This window comes from Acomys minous (assembly GCF_964271855.1).
Source record: "Acomys minous genome assembly, chromosome: 16".
NCBI lineage: Eukaryota > Metazoa > Chordata > Mammalia > Rodentia > Muridae > Acomys > Acomys minous.
This window is the reverse complement of record NC_140498.1, coordinates 65,178,989-65,195,984: the sequence shown is the minus strand read 5'-3', so window position 1 is coordinate 65,195,984 and position 16,996 is coordinate 65,178,989. Positions and strand designations below refer to the sequence as shown.

At 47.0% G+C, this 16,996-nt stretch overlaps 1 protein-coding gene across 4 annotated transcripts in view; it reads left to right on the top strand.

The window, feature by feature from the left end:
* Positions 1-14,948, top strand: part of RSPH10B (radial spoke head 10 homolog B) — a 42,551-nt gene extending 27,603 nt beyond the window's left edge. For all 4 annotated transcript variants that reach the window (XM_084762511.1, XM_084762513.1, XM_084762510.1 and 1 more), the window contains 6 exons: positions 1,471-1,578; positions 2,106-2,252; positions 6,770-6,889; positions 8,706-8,796; positions 13,120-13,318; positions 14,676-14,948. In XM_084762511.1, coding sequence (XP_084618637.1) covers positions 1,471-1,578; positions 2,106-2,252; positions 6,770-6,889; positions 8,706-8,796; positions 13,120-13,318; positions 14,676-14,853 — 843 coding nt within the window. In that variant the 3' untranslated portion in view covers positions 14,854-14,948. The remainder of the gene's footprint in view (positions 1-1,470; positions 1,579-2,105; positions 2,253-6,769; positions 6,890-8,705; positions 8,797-13,119; positions 13,319-14,675) is intronic.
* Positions 14,949-16,996: the final 2,048 nt, after the last annotated feature.

The following is a 16,996-nucleotide window of genomic DNA, read 5'->3' as shown; positions in this document are numbered from 1 at the left end:
TGTGTGTATGTGTGTGTGTGTGTCTGTGTGTTTTTGTGCCTATGTGTGTGTGTTGTCTAGAGCACTTCTTGCTTTTGCAGAGGATCTGAGTTTAGTTCTCAGAACCCACATGGCAACTCACAGTTGTCTGTAACTCCAGTTCCAAAGGATCTGATGTCTTCTCTTGAGCTCCTCCTTGGGCATCAGGCATGATTATGGTGCACATGCATACATGTAGGCAAAGCATGCATATACATAAAATAAAATAAACATAAAACATTTAAACATCTTTTTAGCTGGTTAGGACTGAACTGTCCCTTGGCTGTGGATTGCTTACCTAGGGCACACAAGCTCTGTGTTGAGTTTCCAGCACTGCAAAACAAATGGAAATTGTTGTTCAGCAAACAGTTGCTTTAAAATGTTATTAGCTTGGAAGCCAAGCATTGTTTAAATTCCTATAATCCCACTGGGCAGTGGTGGCGCACACCTTTAATCCCAGCACTTGGGAGGCAGAGGCAGGAAGATCACTGTGAGTTCAAGGCCATCCTGGTCTACAAAGTGAGTAAGTGAGTCCAGGACAGCCAAGGCTACACAGAGAAACCCTGTCTTGAAGAAGAAAGAAAGCAACAGCCATGGTCAGGTGTTGTTTTATGTTCTGCACAGCCATAGGTGGTTACAGTCTTTCCCACTGTGTCTCCTTCAGTGATGGTAGGATTCAACGGCTCATGTGGCCCCAGCCTGATGCTTTGCTTCCCACAAACCTTTACTTGTGGCCTTAGCAGCCCGCAATGGTCTCTCCTCAGTAGCCAACTAATATGTCCACTGTTTCACTAGAGACAGTACACTAATACCTTTTTATATCATTTCTCTTACATTAATTTTAACTTTTTTCTTTTTTTTTTTTTCTTTTTTTTTTTTTTTTTCCAGAGCTGAGGACCGAACCCAGGGCCTTGCGCTTGCTAGGCAAGCGCTCTACCACTGAGCTAAATCCCCAACCCCAATTTTAACTTTTTTCAACTCATGTATATATGTGTGTGCCTATGTGTGAGTATGTGCACATGGGTGCAGGTGCCCTTGAGGGCCACAGGACATGGGATCCTCTGGAACTGGAGACACAGGTGGCTGTGAGCCACTTCCTATGGATGCTGGCCAGCGAGCCCCAGGGATCCACCCTGCTCCACTTGCCTAGTGCTGGGATCATATGTGTTTACTGCCACACCAGCTTTTTACACAGATAGTAGGGACAGAACTCCCATCCTCACCTAGTGATTCTTATCTAAAGAAGGACATTCTGTGGGCCCCAGTCTGGCCTCAAACTTGCAATCCTCCTGCCTCAACCTCCTCAGTGCTGGGATTACAACTCCAACATAATCAGCTGGGAGGTACTGACTTCCGGTACATTTTGTTAAGGTATTATGTCGCTGTCGTTGACATTAGAATATACACCCATGGGTAATCACAGGCGTCTGTGTTGGTACTATCTCGGTACAGGATTTCAAGATGATAAACAAGGAGCTAACTGCAACCAAATTTATGACTGTGATAGCAGAGGATAACCCTTTCGTCTATGATGGGTCTGACAGCAACTTTGAACATGAGGTGTGTAAAACGTTACTACAAATGGTAGAGATCCAGTGTGAACTACATGTTTCCTATGAAGTACTTTATGTATAAAAAAGCGGGATACGTATATATGTGTGTGTATATATATATATATATACACACACACACAGTTGTCTGTTCAAAAATCAAAAATGCATATTAGAAAGAGGCTGGGGTGTGTGGCTCAGTTAGTAAAGTGCTTGCTGTAGAAACATGAAGACGTGAAAAGGCCATGTGTGGCTGGGGCATGCTTATAACACAGTGCTGGGGAGGTGGAGGCAGCAGGGTCCCTGGGCCTTGCTGGAGAGCCAGCCTAGCCGAGCTGGTGAACTCTAAACTAGTGAGAGACATCTTCTCAGAAAGCAACGAAGGGAGACACCTATTATCCACCTCCGGCCAGCCCACGCCCACATGCGTCACTGCGCATGTGTGTGGCACGCAGACAGAAGGAATAATAAGTGAATAAGGAGCTGCCAGTCAGTGCCAGAATAAATGAGACCGCCTTGTGTTTCTTCTCGCCGCAGCTGGTTTTCCTGGAATTCTTTGAGGCTCTCTTATGTTTCTCGCTCTGCTGCACTTTTGACCGGATGACCACCAGATCCTACACAAAGGTCCCATATGGTGACATTACAGCAAACCGATACAGCAGCACCCACACGATACTAAACCAGGTGACAGACAATGTAATAGAGTTTATAAAGCAAGGGATGACTCAAGCAGCGGTCGGGAGACTCTCATCAAAGCTGTCCGGGCCTTTAATTGTACTTCCGGGAGATAATTTAGGCCTGGAGAAGATGTACGTTGTCTTTCCCTGTTGGGAAGGGTGTGTGGCTTTGTTGTTTTGAGTCAGGGGAACTGTATTTCCTAGTCATGGCCACAGCACAGGGAAGGCTGGTATGCAAAACAGCTGGACAGATGAGAAGCAAGCTACCATGAGCTGCTCTGTCTAGTGCTGGAAGCCGAAAGCCCAGGGAGAGCAAACATACCATGAAAGAACTCACGGGTGTGCATGCAGCACTAAACGGGTCACTCACAGGGTGGACACCCTCAGTCACTGTGAAACCCTCTCAGAGCCGGGACCAGGATTTACAGGGAAAGGAGACTTTGGATCAAAATGAACCACACCAGATACTTAGTGAGGGTTTCGTGTTGTGGACTTGGGGCCACAGGAGACGTTCTAGGATCCCCTGAGCCCAGTAGCTAGGAGAAGCCGGGCATCGTGGCGCACGCCTTTAATCCCAGCACTAGGGAGGCAGAGGCGGGCGGATCGATGTGAGTTTGAGGCCAGCCTGGTCTACAAAGTGAGTCCAGGACAGCCCAGGCTAACACAGAGATCCTGTCTCGAAAAAACAAACAACAACAACAAAAAACAAACAAACCAATAGCTAGGAGAGTTTTATTAATTTATTTTGAGACAGGGTCTCACTCTGTAGGCCAGCTGGCTGAAACTCACAGAGCTCAGCCTGCTCAGCCTCCCCAGTGGCGGGGTTAAAGGTGTGTGCCACGGCACCCAGCTTGGAAGAATCTTCGGAGCTTCTCACGTGAGTTTTCTCACTGTTGGTCCAAGAGACAGCTCTCACTACTGAGCCTGTACCTTGGATGCCTATGGGAAACAGGGGCTTCGTGTTCTTTTCCGGCCCTCACTGCCTCGCACCTCAACCAGCTCTGTCTCCTTCAGTTTTTCCAACGCGTCAGAGAGCGGGCTGTGGGGTACCAGCTGGGTCTGGTGTTCTTCTCCAGGCAAGCGAGCACCCACCTTGCATCTGTCTACAGTCTGCAGGTGGCAGCAGTCGGTTTCATTATAGTTACAAGGTCACAAAGGAGCCAGGTGGCCCACACCTTTGATCCCAGCACTGGGGGAGGCAGAGGCAGGTGGATCCCTGTGAGTTAAAGACCAGCCTGGTCTACAAAGTGAGTCCAGGACAGCCAGGCTACACAGAGAAACCCTGTCTCTGGAGAAAAAAAAAACCAACCCAAAAAACACAGTAATGAAGGCAAATTAACCTTGTTTAAAGACAGAAGTGTAGCTTATAATCCTGGAAGCTTTAGCACTAGAATCTAATTATGTCCTCCTTGCTGCAGGATGCCACTTGGTGCCTTTATCTAACTTAACCGTTTCCCAATGGCCCATGTCTAAACACTGTAGTCAAATTAACAACTTACAAATGAATCTTGTGGGACACCTAAACCACAGCAGATGTCATTCTCATCACTTGGCAACATGGCGGGTGTGAATACGCCAGACTGGGGACGCCCACCACACCATCTGTCCATCTTCCCACGCAGTTTTCAGTGCATCACTCCCTGTAGTTTCTGTGTTGTCTGTAGAGTTCAGGGGTTAATTCCCTCCCCACTTGCTGGAAACTGGAAATTCACATGTCCCAATGTCATCACTGTTTCTTCCTGTGATGAAACTGGCTCTCAGAGATGGTCACCTTAACACACAGGAGAGCACAGCCCTTCCCTTCCCTTCACTACCGTAAGGGGGAGGGGGTTGCGGGGGGGGGGGGGGGCGCAAAGTGGAGCGATTTTTCTCCAAAAGTCGGCTGACTTCAACCCTTGCACCTGTCAGCTAAATGCGCATGCGCATGTGAAAAAAAAAAAAAAAGTCAGGAAGCCAAGGGAAAACTCCACCAGAGAGAAGTAGGGTAGCAATCACAAAGGCTTTGAAGGGTATACTCCTTGTGCTGGAGTGGAGAAGCCATATTGCAAGGGAGGAAGGCTACTAGATTGGAAATGCCCACAGAAGCCCATGTGTTAAAAAGGCTCAGTCACCAGTCTGGAAACAAAACCCATCTACCTGAATGCAACACTCTGGGAAAGGAAAAAAAAAAAAAACCTTTCAAAATTGAAGCCGAGGGGCTAGAGAGATGGCTCTGCGGCCCAGAGCACTCACTGTTCTTTTAGAGGGCCTGAGGCAGGCGGATCTCCATTAATTTGAGGCCAGCAAAGGCTACATAGTGAGACTTTGTCTCAAAAAGAAAATAAAAGAAAGAAGAAAGAAAGAAACCACTAGCAAATTGTGTGGAAGATGAGACTCTGGTATCCAGAGTTACCACATTATTGGATTCAAATTTTGTTTTAAACAACAAAAATAATGGGCAACCAGGCACAGTGACCCACGCCTTTAATCCCAGCACTCTGGAGGCAGAGGCAGGCAGATCTCTGTGAGTTTGAGGCCAGCCTGGTCTATAAAGCAAGTCTGGGACAGCCCGGGCTACACAGAGAAACCTTGTCTCAAAAAATCAAACCAAAGCAGAACATAAATCATAGGGCATAAAAAGAAAAGTATGTCACATTGAAAGGAAAAGGGTAAGCCTCCCTGACGTTTTTTAAAGAGATGAGGTGGCATACTCAAGACATGGGATTTAAGACAGTTATTTTAAAAATACCTTAGAGTGTTAAAGGAAGATAAGAGAAGGAAGTCTGGGGGCAACAAGGTGGTTCAGTGGTACAGGTGTTTGCCACTAAACCTGAGAGCCTGAGTTTGAACCCACGTGCTGGGAGGGGAGAACCTGTGTTCCTGCCCACCACAGTAAACAAACAAAATAAAAGGGAGAATAGTGACATATTTACAAAGTGGAAATATCAAGGCCGGGCATGGTGGCGCACACCTTTAATCCCAGCACTTGGGAGGCAGAGGCAGGCGGATCACTGTGAGTTTGAGGCCAGCCTGGTCTACAAAGGGAGTCCAGGACAACCAAGGCTACACAGAGAAACCCTATCTCGAAAAACCAAAAAGAAAAAAAGAAAAAAAAAAAGGAAATATCAATAAAGATGTAGAAATACTTTTATGAAAAGAAATTCTAGAGATAAAAATATATAAGAACTTATATGGGAAAACTCACAAGTAGAATTTAGAGGCAGATCTAAGTGAGTTGAAAACAGATGTTGGAAACAGACAACTGAAATTATTGAGTCTGAGGAAGAGAGAGATAAGAAAGAGTAAAAAGTGAACAGACATCATCAAATGGACCAATATGCATACTCTTAAAAGAGTAACAGAGACAGAGATGATTTGAAAAGCTTGTGACTGAAGACATCCCATATTTAATGAAAACGTTAAATATGAGCATCAGTGAGCTCCAAGCAGGATGACCCTAAGAGAATCATCCTGATTCATCATAGGCACACTACTAAAAGACAAAGCCTCCATAATATCAAGAGGTGACTTGTCACATTCATAGGAACTGTAGTAGGATTAGTACATTTATTTATTTATTTATTTATTTATTATTGTATATGAGCACTTTATCTGCAGAAGAGGGCATCAGATCATATTATAGATGGTTGTAAGCCACCATGTGGTTGCTAGGAATTGAACTTAGGACCTCTGGAGGAGCAGGCGGTGCTCTAAACCACTGAGCCATCTCTCCATCCCAGGATTAGTAAATTTAATTCCAGGAACTTTGGAATCCAGAAGATGATGGGAAATAATCTCTGTTCAAAAATACTGTAAGAAGTAACTCTTAAGTAAAAATTCCATATTCAAACAGCAAGATGGCTGTATTGGTACAGGCTCTTGCTACCAAGCTCACAGCCTGAGTTTAATCCCTGGAACCCACATGGTGGGTGATAAAGTAGTCAGCTATGTAAAGGGAGCAAATCCTATTGGCTATTCATGTCATGGTGGAACTTTAAAGTGGACGCAGAAACTGATAGAAAAACAAAACAAACAGGCAACCCTGAGCTGGGGATGTTGCCAGAGGGCACACTGCTTGCTCAGCATGCCTGAAGTCCCGGGCTCCCTCCCCAGCACTCTATATGTGTGGCATGGCGGTGCATGACTGTAATCCCAGCACTGAGGCGGTGGAGGCAGGAGGACCAGGAGTTCAGGCTCCTTCTCTGCCATGTGCTACATGAGATTCTGCATCGAGGGGAAGGGAATGCCTAATGTATGGTCACATCTACATAAAATTATAAAGTGCAAAGTGCTGTGGTAGAAAGCAGATCGTTTGCTGCCTGGGAATGGGGAGGGGCCGGACTGCTGAGTGAGGTCACGGGAGCTGGCTGTGATGAGCGTGTTCACTGTCCTGTCTGAGGTGACAGTTCCCGGATGTGGGGATACACACTCATACCCAGCTTGCTGTACATTAGCGACAGCTCATTAAAGGGCCGCGTGTGCATGCGTTCACTCGTGTACACGTACTCATGGGAACCCTGAGCTCACGTGCCTCTCCTCCCTCAGAGCGTCCACAGGAGCCCAAGTGCGATCACAAGCCATGACTCTGATGTTCACTTCAGCAGCAACAAATCATCGTCAGACAAAATAGGAGGCTTGCCTGAGGGGAAAATCAGGCAGTCAGAGGTCAGTGTCTTACAGCTCCCCATGTCCTGAGCACACGGTTGTAGCACCAGCCGCCACTCAGCAGCTGTTATGTGAGCAACACTTCCCTGTTTCTCGAGGCCAGCCCTACACGGTAATTCTCTCTCCCGCTGACCTGGTAGGTTGATACTGAGTAGAAAGCGGAGCCAGAGAATAACAGCAGCCCTCATTATCAGGGCTCTGCCAGGTGCCCAACACTTTCTAGGGGTCGACTCAAAGCCCCGGATGAACTGCAAAAAGGTTACATCCTCTATCACCCCTCTCTCCCTCTGTCTCTTTCCTCTCTTCTCTCTTCTTCTGTCTCTGTCTCTTTCTGGGGTACCCCTCCCCCCTTTCCTTCTCTCCCCCATGCTCATTTAATAAACTTCTCAATAAAAAAAACAAAAACAAAAACAAAACAAAACAAAACAAAAAAACCCAAAGTTCATTTTGGCCTGTGTTCACACATCCAGCGAGCGGTGGAGCTAAGGGCTTGGGCCTGGGCAGTTTGATTCTAGAGTCTGTTCTTGGCTTTGCGAGCCAGGCCCCTTCAGACTCCAAGGCTGTATGAGGGGGTGCGGTTGATTCAGAGATGGGGCGGGGAGCCAGGGGCGCAGAGCTTCTTCTAGCAGCCTTTGGCTTCCCTGTGGGCAAACCAGTTGGGAAACTCTCGGAAGCATCATGTCAGCATTTTAATTTTATATTTAATAAATAAGAGAATGATAAGAAGATAACAAGGTACCAGATGCTGACATTATGTCATAGAGGAGTTTATTAAATGAGCATGGGAGGAGGACAGGGGGGACGGGTACGAGAAAGAGGGGGGGGAGGGAGAAAAGGATAGAGATCGAGACAGAGGAAGAGAGAAAGGGGGCAGGGGATAAGAGAGAGAGCCACCAGGAGGGTCGTCCTTTTATATGGCCCTGGGCAGGGTCCCGCCCCCGTGGCAGGTAGGCCATGACGTCACAGGCAGGCAGACTGAAACAGAATTCTAACACAGAGATGTCAGTGAGTGAGACTGAGGGTGGAGAGCAGGGCTCAGGATGGGGCGCTGTGGAGTGAAAGAGTAGGCAAAGGTGAGTCCCCGAGGTTTGGCTTGAGTGACTAAAAGAAGAAGGAGTTGCAATTTAGTACAGTGTTGAAGGTCAGAATCCTCAGGGCCTCACCATAGCCTGGGTTATAGTATTGAGTTGGAGGCCAGCCTTGGCTACCAGGGAGAGAGCAAACAAATGAAATCAAGACGCTACAGGGCATGTGGTGCGTATCTGTAAGCCTAGCACTCTGCAAACCACAGCAAGAGAGCTGCAAGTCTAGGCTTAGGGGACACGATCCCTAAACACAACAAAAGCGGAAGAGGAAGAGCCCCCTGCATAGTTATAACCCAGAAGACTAGTGTTAGTTTATTTTTTTAGATGAATATGCTAATTACTCTGATTTATTTTTTAATGTATTATATATTGTATATTTCTTTATTTTAATTGAAGAATAAAATCATTCATATTACATCTCAATTCCTATCCCATCCCGTGCCTCCTCCCATTCCTCTCTCCCTTCCACTTTCACCCCATTCCCCTTCCCTATGACTGTGACTGAGGGGGACCTCCTCCCCTTGAATATGATGCTAGGGTATCAAGTCTCTTCTTGGTAGTCTGCTGTCCTTCCTCTGAGTGCCATTGGGCCTCCCCATCAAGGGAACATCGCCAAATATGGGGCACCAGAGTTCGTGTGAAAGTCAGTCCCCAGCTGGTGTTAGTTTATAATGCAGCTGAATAACATTTTCTTTGTGTGTGTGTGTGTGTGTGTGTGTGTGTTTTTAAAGCACAAGCTCAAGAATTCCATGAGTGAGGACAAAGTCTCCAAAATGAATCTCAAGTCTCAAGGAAGAGGACTGGTGTTCATGTCTCTACATGGTGAGGGCTCCACCTGGAGAACCTGCCCCTTCACAACGCCTTGCTCCTAAGTCACACACACCCGGAACTTCACAGCATCCTTTGGCTTCTGGGAGGCAGGGAGCCACACTCAGGGTTGAACCGTGAGCTTCACATGACCTGGACTAGGACTCTTACCTCCAAGCTACAGGCCCAGCCGTGCCCTTCTGGTCCAGCTGTTTTCCCACCTCCTTGGGCCTGAGAAGCTCCCTCTCAGCTGCACTGCAGGCCGCACCCACGGCAGTCAGCTTTTCTCTCTAGCCGGTCTTATCCCATTCCCTCTCTGAGACTGAGTCTATGCAGCCCAGGCTGGCCTGGAACTCACTCTGTAGACCAAGCTGGCCTTAGACTCACAGAGATCCACCTGCTTCTGGCTCCTGAGTGCTGGGATTAAGGGCGTGCACCATTATGCATCCCTGTCCCCTTTTTTTGTTTGTTTGTTTGTTTGTTTGCCTTCCTGCTTGCGCTGTCTCTGTCTCTGTCTCTCTGTCTGTCTCTGTCTGTCTGTCTCTCTCTCTCTCTCTCCTTTCTTGAGTTTCGTGTATCCCAGGCCAGCCTGTAACTTGATAGGTAGCTAAGGATGACCATGAACTCCTGACCCTCGCTGCCTCCATCTCTCAAGTGCTAGGAGAATAGGCATACGCCATTTGCCTGCTTTATGTGGCAAAGGGGATCCACCCAGGCAAGCACTCTCCTGACTGCGCCACACCCCAGGGCCCTCTCTTTCATTTCAGTCTTCAAGTTAAAACAACAAATACTTTTATTCAGTACCTCAGAGTGCTACGGATATCACCATCCTCTTTTTTTCCAGGGAAAAAAGGATCCTCTCTCCTCACCTACCCTTCTTCCTGAGCTTCCAGCCTCCTCCTCCTCCTCTTCCTTCTCCCCCTCCTTCTCCACTAGGTTCTGCGCTACTGTGTTAGCCCAGGACTAGGGCTTTTCTTCCACTGTGTTACTGACCCACTTTCCAGCAGTGTGCACCGATGCTACATGCCGCAGGTGTGCTCGGTTTTGTCCAGTAAATGTTCCCCTCGAAAGCCCACAGCTGTCTCTGCATTTGCTGACAGGAGCCTGCAGTGTCTCCTCCCCTGCTCCCCCTTAGCTCATGTTGCCCAGCTGCTGCTGGTCCTAGTGGGTGGCTGCTGTGTTTGCTTCCATCTGTCCTGTCCTCTCAGTGTTCAGGAGGGAGCAGCCTCCGGGAATGTGCCCCCCAGGCTTCACACCCTCCCTGTTTCCTTGGCCTTTAAGGCGATTCAAAGAGGTCAGCAAATGTTCCAACTGCGGTGGCCATCTTCCTCTCCCCGGACAGTAGTGAAAACCTTCCCCAGATTGAGACATGCAGTCCCCATAGCAGTGCTATAAAGAGAGACCTAACTCATGGCTTTTTAAAGTGTTAATCTTGTATTTATTTCATGTATGCCTGTAGGCACTTGTATGTGTAGGAATGAGTGTACCAGTGTGTTTGTGCAGAGAGAGGGGACAGCATGGCTCTCTCCTTCCATGTGGGTCCCAGGGTTGTCTGTTGGTGGCAAGCATCTTTACCCTTGTCATAGCTACTCTTTCTTCTTTCTTTCTCTCTTGTTTTGACAGTGTCTCTGCTTTGTACTGTTGATACTATTTGTTGGCAATTGGTCTTTAGCTGTAGCTGTACCTTGCTTTGCCTTGGACCTCTGGCCCTTTTACAGTGACAGAATGACCACTGTGTGTCAGCTACTGCGCCTATGGCCACTGGTTTGTCTGCTGTCAAAGCCAATCCCTGGGCCCACCAAATCCCACTTCATCTGATGACCTCATCTGCACGGCAGTGACTTCCTGTCTTCCAGCTCGGCTCCTCAGTTGAGTGGGAACATACGAAGCAGTCATTCCTCATTTTCAGACTTTAACAATTGGAGCCCTGGGTTGCATAAAATCCCATCCTCTGCCTTTTATTTCTGGTTCTGAGGATGGAATCAGGCTGTCACATGTGCTAACAAGTGCTTACCCACTGCACTGACTACACGGCCAGCACCAACTCTTTAAAGGTTCAGATTTGCCCAGTGACTAACAAATTAGGATTGCCTCAAGGGTTACAAAACTTGCCAGGTACGGTGAGGCACACTTGTGATCTCAGCACTGGATAGGTGGAGGCAAGAGAACCAGGGGTTCAAGGTCCTTGCCAGCAACACAGTGAGTTTGCAAGCAGCCTGGCCTACAGAACTCTGTCCCAAAATCACACACACACATACACACACACACAAAGCATGGTGATCTGGAAGAACTAGCTATTTAGTTCAGAAAGAGTGGGGCCAGGCATGGTGCCACATGCCTTTAATCCCAGCATTTAGGAGGCAGAGTCAGGTGAATCTCTGCCAGTTTGAGGCCAGCCTGGTCTACAGAGCAAGTCCGGGACAGTCAAAGCTAACACAGAGAGACCCTGTCTTGAAAAACAAAAAGAAAGAAAGAAAGAAAGAAAGAAAGAAAGAAAGAAAGAAAGAAAGAAAGAAAGTTGGCTCCAGCCAGGCGTGGTGATGCATGCTTTTAATCCCAGATTCAGGGAGGCAGGGTAGGCAGATCACTGTGAGTTCAGGACAGCCAAGGCTACACAGAGAAACCCTGTCTTAAAAAGCCAAAAAAAAAAAAAAAGTGTTGGCTCCTGGGAAGTATTTGGCGCCCAGGTCTCTAGAAGCCAGGGCGCACTCAGAAACAACACTGTTCTTCCTTTAACTGCACCCAGAGCCTGAGTAAGTAGGGAACAGATGGTGGTACGTACTGGCCGCAGATGTCCCAACGCTGGCCTGGCTGAGGCTGCAGGTGCCACTAGGAAGTCTGTCACAGTTGTGCCCGTCCAGCCCCATTCACTTCGTGAAGGGTGACAAGTACCACTTGAGACCACAGACTTCTCCTTACATGTTTAACAAGTGTGAGGAAATCACAAAATAGTGCTAATTTGGAAGGCCTTAATTTCAATGGATAATACCAAAAAAGACATTTATGTTGGCAAAAGAATACATTGTTATTCTTAAATCACAAAATAATTTCATAAATATGTAATTTATTAATTTATAGCTTCAAATACGACATTTGAGCCGGGCATGGTGGCGCATGCCTGTAATCCCAGCACTCGGGAGGCAGAGGCAGGCGGATCGCTGTGAGTTCGAGGCCAGCCTGGTCTACAAAGTGAGTCCAGGACGGCCAAGGCTACACAGAGAGACCTTGTCTCGAAAAACCAAAAAAAAAAAAAAAAAAAAAAAGGCATTTGGTGCCAAATCAGGGACTGGGAAGGATTTAGAAAGTCTCAAAAGTCAATGTAAAAAAATGACACATTACCACACATTGATGAAGGCTTTCTTTTTGTTTGTTTGTTTGTTTGTTTGTTTGTTTTGGCTGGGTTTTTTGAGACAAGGTTTCTCTGTGTAGCCCTGGCTGTCCTGGACTCACTTCGTAGACCAGGCTGGCCTGCCTCTGCCTCCCCAGTGCTGGGATTACAGGCGTGGACCACCGTGCCAGGCTTGATGAAGACATTCTTATTAAAGGGTCAGGGGAGCTGCAGAGATGGCTCTTTGGTTAAAAGCACACATTTCAAGGTTGGAGACATGCATGGCTCAGTGGGGAAGAGCACCTGTTGCTCTTACAAAGGATCCAGGTTTGAATCCCAGAATCCACTAGCTCGCAATCATCTGTAACTCCAGTTCCAGGGAATCCAGTGCCCTCTTCTGACCTCTGCAGGCAACAAACTCTCGTGTAGCATAACATACGTATATTCAGACAAATCACTCACACGTAAAATCAAATGAACAAATATAATAAAAAATTAAATCTTTATAAAATGTAAAGAACACGTTTCTCTGCCATTGGACCAGAGCTGAATTCCGAATACAGCTGCCTGCAGCCCCACCTCCAGTGGCTTTAGCTCTCTTCTGTACTCAGGGCACCCGCACACATGCCTCTCCCTTGTTTACACAGTTTTAAAAACAAAAGGTTGGCATAGTGGTGCATAGGGTTAATCCCCCAGCACTTGGGTGCCAGGGGCAGGTGGATCCCTGTGAGTTCGAGGCCAGCTAGAGCTACACAGTGAGACCCTGTCTCAAACAAAACAAAACAACAACAACAAAACATTTGTGCTTTTCAAGAAAAAGAAAGTCTTGTGGGAGATGGCTGAAGAGCAGGGTTGACCATCAGCCCCGGGCCGCTGTGCACTTGCTCCTCTCCCAGTTGCATTTTGCGGTTTCCTCAATCCTCACAGGCTGCAGAGCCCCAGCATCACCACAGCTCACAGAAGACGGCACACACACCGTACTGACATTTACTCTGATTACTCCATTGCAGATAAATATGAAAAATCCAAAGATGAACAGAAAGAGAAACTCAACATATGGGTGAACAACCTCTACGTCTTCTTTGTGAATGTGCTCTTCAGCGCCTACAAACACGAGGAGATGCTCAAGGAGAAAGTGAAGGAAATCCGGCTCCAGGAAGCAGTGCTGGCTCAGCAGAGGCAGCTGGAGGATGAAGAGCTAGAAGCCAGGTAGGGCAAGGTCTCCACCTTCTCCACGCTGTGTGCTCAGCTTTCTTTCCTGTCTGCAGGAGCTACCCAAAGCAGAAGGGCCATAGGCTACAGTGAAGGACACGATGATGTCCTAGGACCACAGGCTACAGTGAAGCACACACTGTCCTTGTCTCTGAAGGCACAAACAGAAGGTGGCTGGAGATGGAGCTCAGTGGTAGATGCTTGTGTACCATGTGTGAAACTTGGGCTTGGGCCCTAAGATGGGAAAAAGATTCAACACACACAGAGATGCACACACAGACACAGGAGTGCATGCAGATAGAGCACGCGAATACATAAAAAATACCCTCTAACTATTTCAGTGGTTATATTTAATCCACTACCATATCAACAAAAGACACAAACACCTGATAGGGGTTTTTGTTTTTTCAAGACAGGGTTTCTCTCCGTAGCCCTGGCTGGCTGGCCTTGAACATCTGATAAATTTTTAATAAGCCTATTTCACCTGAGGCTGGGCAGATGCTAACCTCCTAAACTATCTCGTTATCTCCCAGTCCCCCATCCCATGCTATTTGCTCTAATCATTTCTATCTGGCCTACTTCCCGCCCAAAATCATATAAACCCATGGCTCTCCAGCCATGCTGGGCCTCAGAGGAGGCTCCTTTGCGTCACGTGGCCATGTGAGCCTCTCCATAACCCATGGTGGTCTCACTTCCTTCTTTCCTCCTCCTCTTCCTCCTCCTCCTCCTCTTCTTCTTCTTCTTCTTCTTCTTCTTCTTCTTCTTCTTCTTCTTCTTCTTCTTCTCTCTCTCTCTCTCTCTCTCTCTCTCTCTCTCTCTCTCTCTCTCTCTCTCTCTCTCTCTCTCTCTCTCTGTCTCTCTCTGTCTCTCCTGACCCCAAGCCCGTGAACCTTAGCTCCACCCACCTCACTCCTGCCCTTCCCAGGTGTGTATAGGCCTTCCATTTAGTCAATCAGGGATCATTTCGGAGGCAAGGTTACACACATTACTTGGAGTATGAGATAGTCTGCTTGTAAAAGACAGTAAGCAGACCTCAGGGAGCAAAATAATTAACAATTAATACAAAGCACCAGACCATGTGGTAACAATTTTTGCCTGTTTTTTTTTTTTTTTTTTTTTTGACACAGGGTATCACTGTGTAGCCTTGGCTGTCCTGGACTTACTCTGTAGACCAGGCTGGCCTCAAACTCACAGAGATCCACCTGTCTTTGCCTCCCAAGTGCTGGGATTAAAGGCGTGGGCCACCACACACATCTAGCTACCATTTAATTTTTTGAAAAATAAAAATAAATATTCAAAACTGGTTTCGGGTTTCCACGGGGGAAAACAGCTATTTTCTCACTGTGCTCCCCAGGCTGAGCATCCTCCGGGAAGAAGAGGCCAAGAGACAAGACTTTGATGTTGACATCACTGTGCTCAAGGAGCCGATGGAGGCTCCATCCTCACTGCTGCTCACACCCAGCCCTCCTAAAGAGGACGTGGTCTCCACCCAGAGTAGCAAGACCAGCCCTGGCAAGAAGAAGAAGAAGTGAAGGTACTGGGTTTCATGGTTGAGCTGCAAGGACAAGCAGACATAAAAGCTGTGACCAATGTCCCATTCAATAAAGTGTTTGCATTTAGTTTCTGACCTGAGTCTCTGAGATGTTCTATCTTGGCCCACGTAGTAAGTTTCTTGTATGGCTGCATTTGCAAAAACCAAACTGAATGAGCAGACATGCACATGTTAGTAAATGTGTATTCACATATTTTTCTGTAAACCAAATTAAGCTGGGCATAGAGGCACATCCCAGCACTCAAGAGACACAGGCAAAAAACAACTGCAAATTCAAGGCCAGCCAGACCGACATAGTGAGACCCTGTCTCAAAAAACAAAAATAGGGGTTAGAGAGATAGCTTCGTGCTTAAGAGCATCTGCTGCTTTGACAGAGGATCTAAGTTTGGTTCTCAGCATTCACACTGGGGCAGCTTAGAATAGACTGTAACTCTAGCTCTAAAAGATCTGGCACCATCTTCTGGACTTTGTGCATACTAGTAACTTGTACACACACAAGATAATCGCTAAATAAAAATGTAGGTGGACAGCGATAGAGGAAGACATCCAAGAGCTACTTGGACGTCCATGTGAGCATGCATAGGTATGCACACCCATACACATGCAGAAACATGCAAACACGCCTCACTCATGTGCACAGACACACATCCATGCACCATAAACACACACACACACACACACACACACACACAGGAATATAGAAAGACAATGTTGACCTCTGGTCTTCACACTCATACACACATGCATGCTTGCATACCTGCATAAACATAAACACATACACGTAAGTATAACACACACACACAGTAAGTATTACACATTTGAATCTACATATTAGCCTTGCAAAACTGGCAGTTATCATCTTGACCAGAGAAACAAAAAAACCTGAAATTAGCAAAATAAGGAAACAACTAAAAGTTTGCGTTAATACACAGACTCTGGAGCCAGAACGCAACAAAGAATAAATGCTGACTGCAACAAACACATGCCATCCTGCTGACAACCGTCATCTAATTGAGACTTTTTAAGGAACACACACAGAGAAAAGTCCACTGTGGTGGGGGGTGGGGGGTTCTAAAGACCAGTCTTCTTTTTTTTTTTTTTTTTTTTTTGGTTTCCGAGACAGGATTTCTCTGTGTAGCCTTGGCTGTCCTGAACTCTCTCTATAGCCAGGCTGGCCTTTAACTCACAGTGATGCTCCTGCCTTTGCCTCCCGAGTGCTGGGATTAAAGGTGTGCACCACCACCCGCCTAAGACCGAAGTCTTAAGGTATGCACAGGCAGAAAAAATCATAAGGGAAACCGTGAGTTATTTAGAACCAAGAAACAAGGAAAACAATACAAATTGGTGAAGCTGTTTCCTCAAGCAATAGGTCTGTGGAGGTTACGACAGAACAGAAGGCAGAGGACTGGACTGCTTTGGGGACTGGGGAAATAAGTGTGCTTTTCCGACCACTTAGCTAATTTTCTCACAGGCCCTGGGCTGTCACCTCATCTGTGAAGGGACACAGGGTGTTGTGGCTCTTGGGGGGCTGAGGACAAAGAGGAACAATGTCTGGTTAGACTACCCCAGAGTGATTTCATTGGCTTCAGGCATGATCTGCATAATGGAGGTACTCAAAGTGAGTCAAATCTAGCAAATCTCAGTGCTTTGGTGTTCTATGGACAGGTAGGCCCCAGCACTGAGCATCCCAAGCTGTCAGAATACTGTTAGGTTTTGTTTTTGTTTTTCAAGACAAGGTTTCTCTGTGAAGTCATGGCTGTCCTAGACTCTCTTTGTAGACCAGGCTGGCCTCAAACTCGAACTTACAAGTGATCCGCCTGCCTCTGTCTCCCAAGTGCTAGGATTAAAGGCGTGTGCCACCATGCCTGGCCGAGTTTTTAAGACTTTTATTTTTAAGTTGTGTGTGTGTGTGCATGCGTGTATATGTGAGTACACATACCCGAGGAGACCAAAAGAGGGCATCAGGGCCCCTAGAGCAGGGCTCTCAACCTGTGGGTTATGACTTCTTTGTGGGTAGACTGACCCTTTCACAGGGGCCATATATCAGATATTTACATTATGATCCATAACAGCAGCAAAGTTATAGTTATGAAGTAGCAACAACAATAATTTTAGCTGGCAGC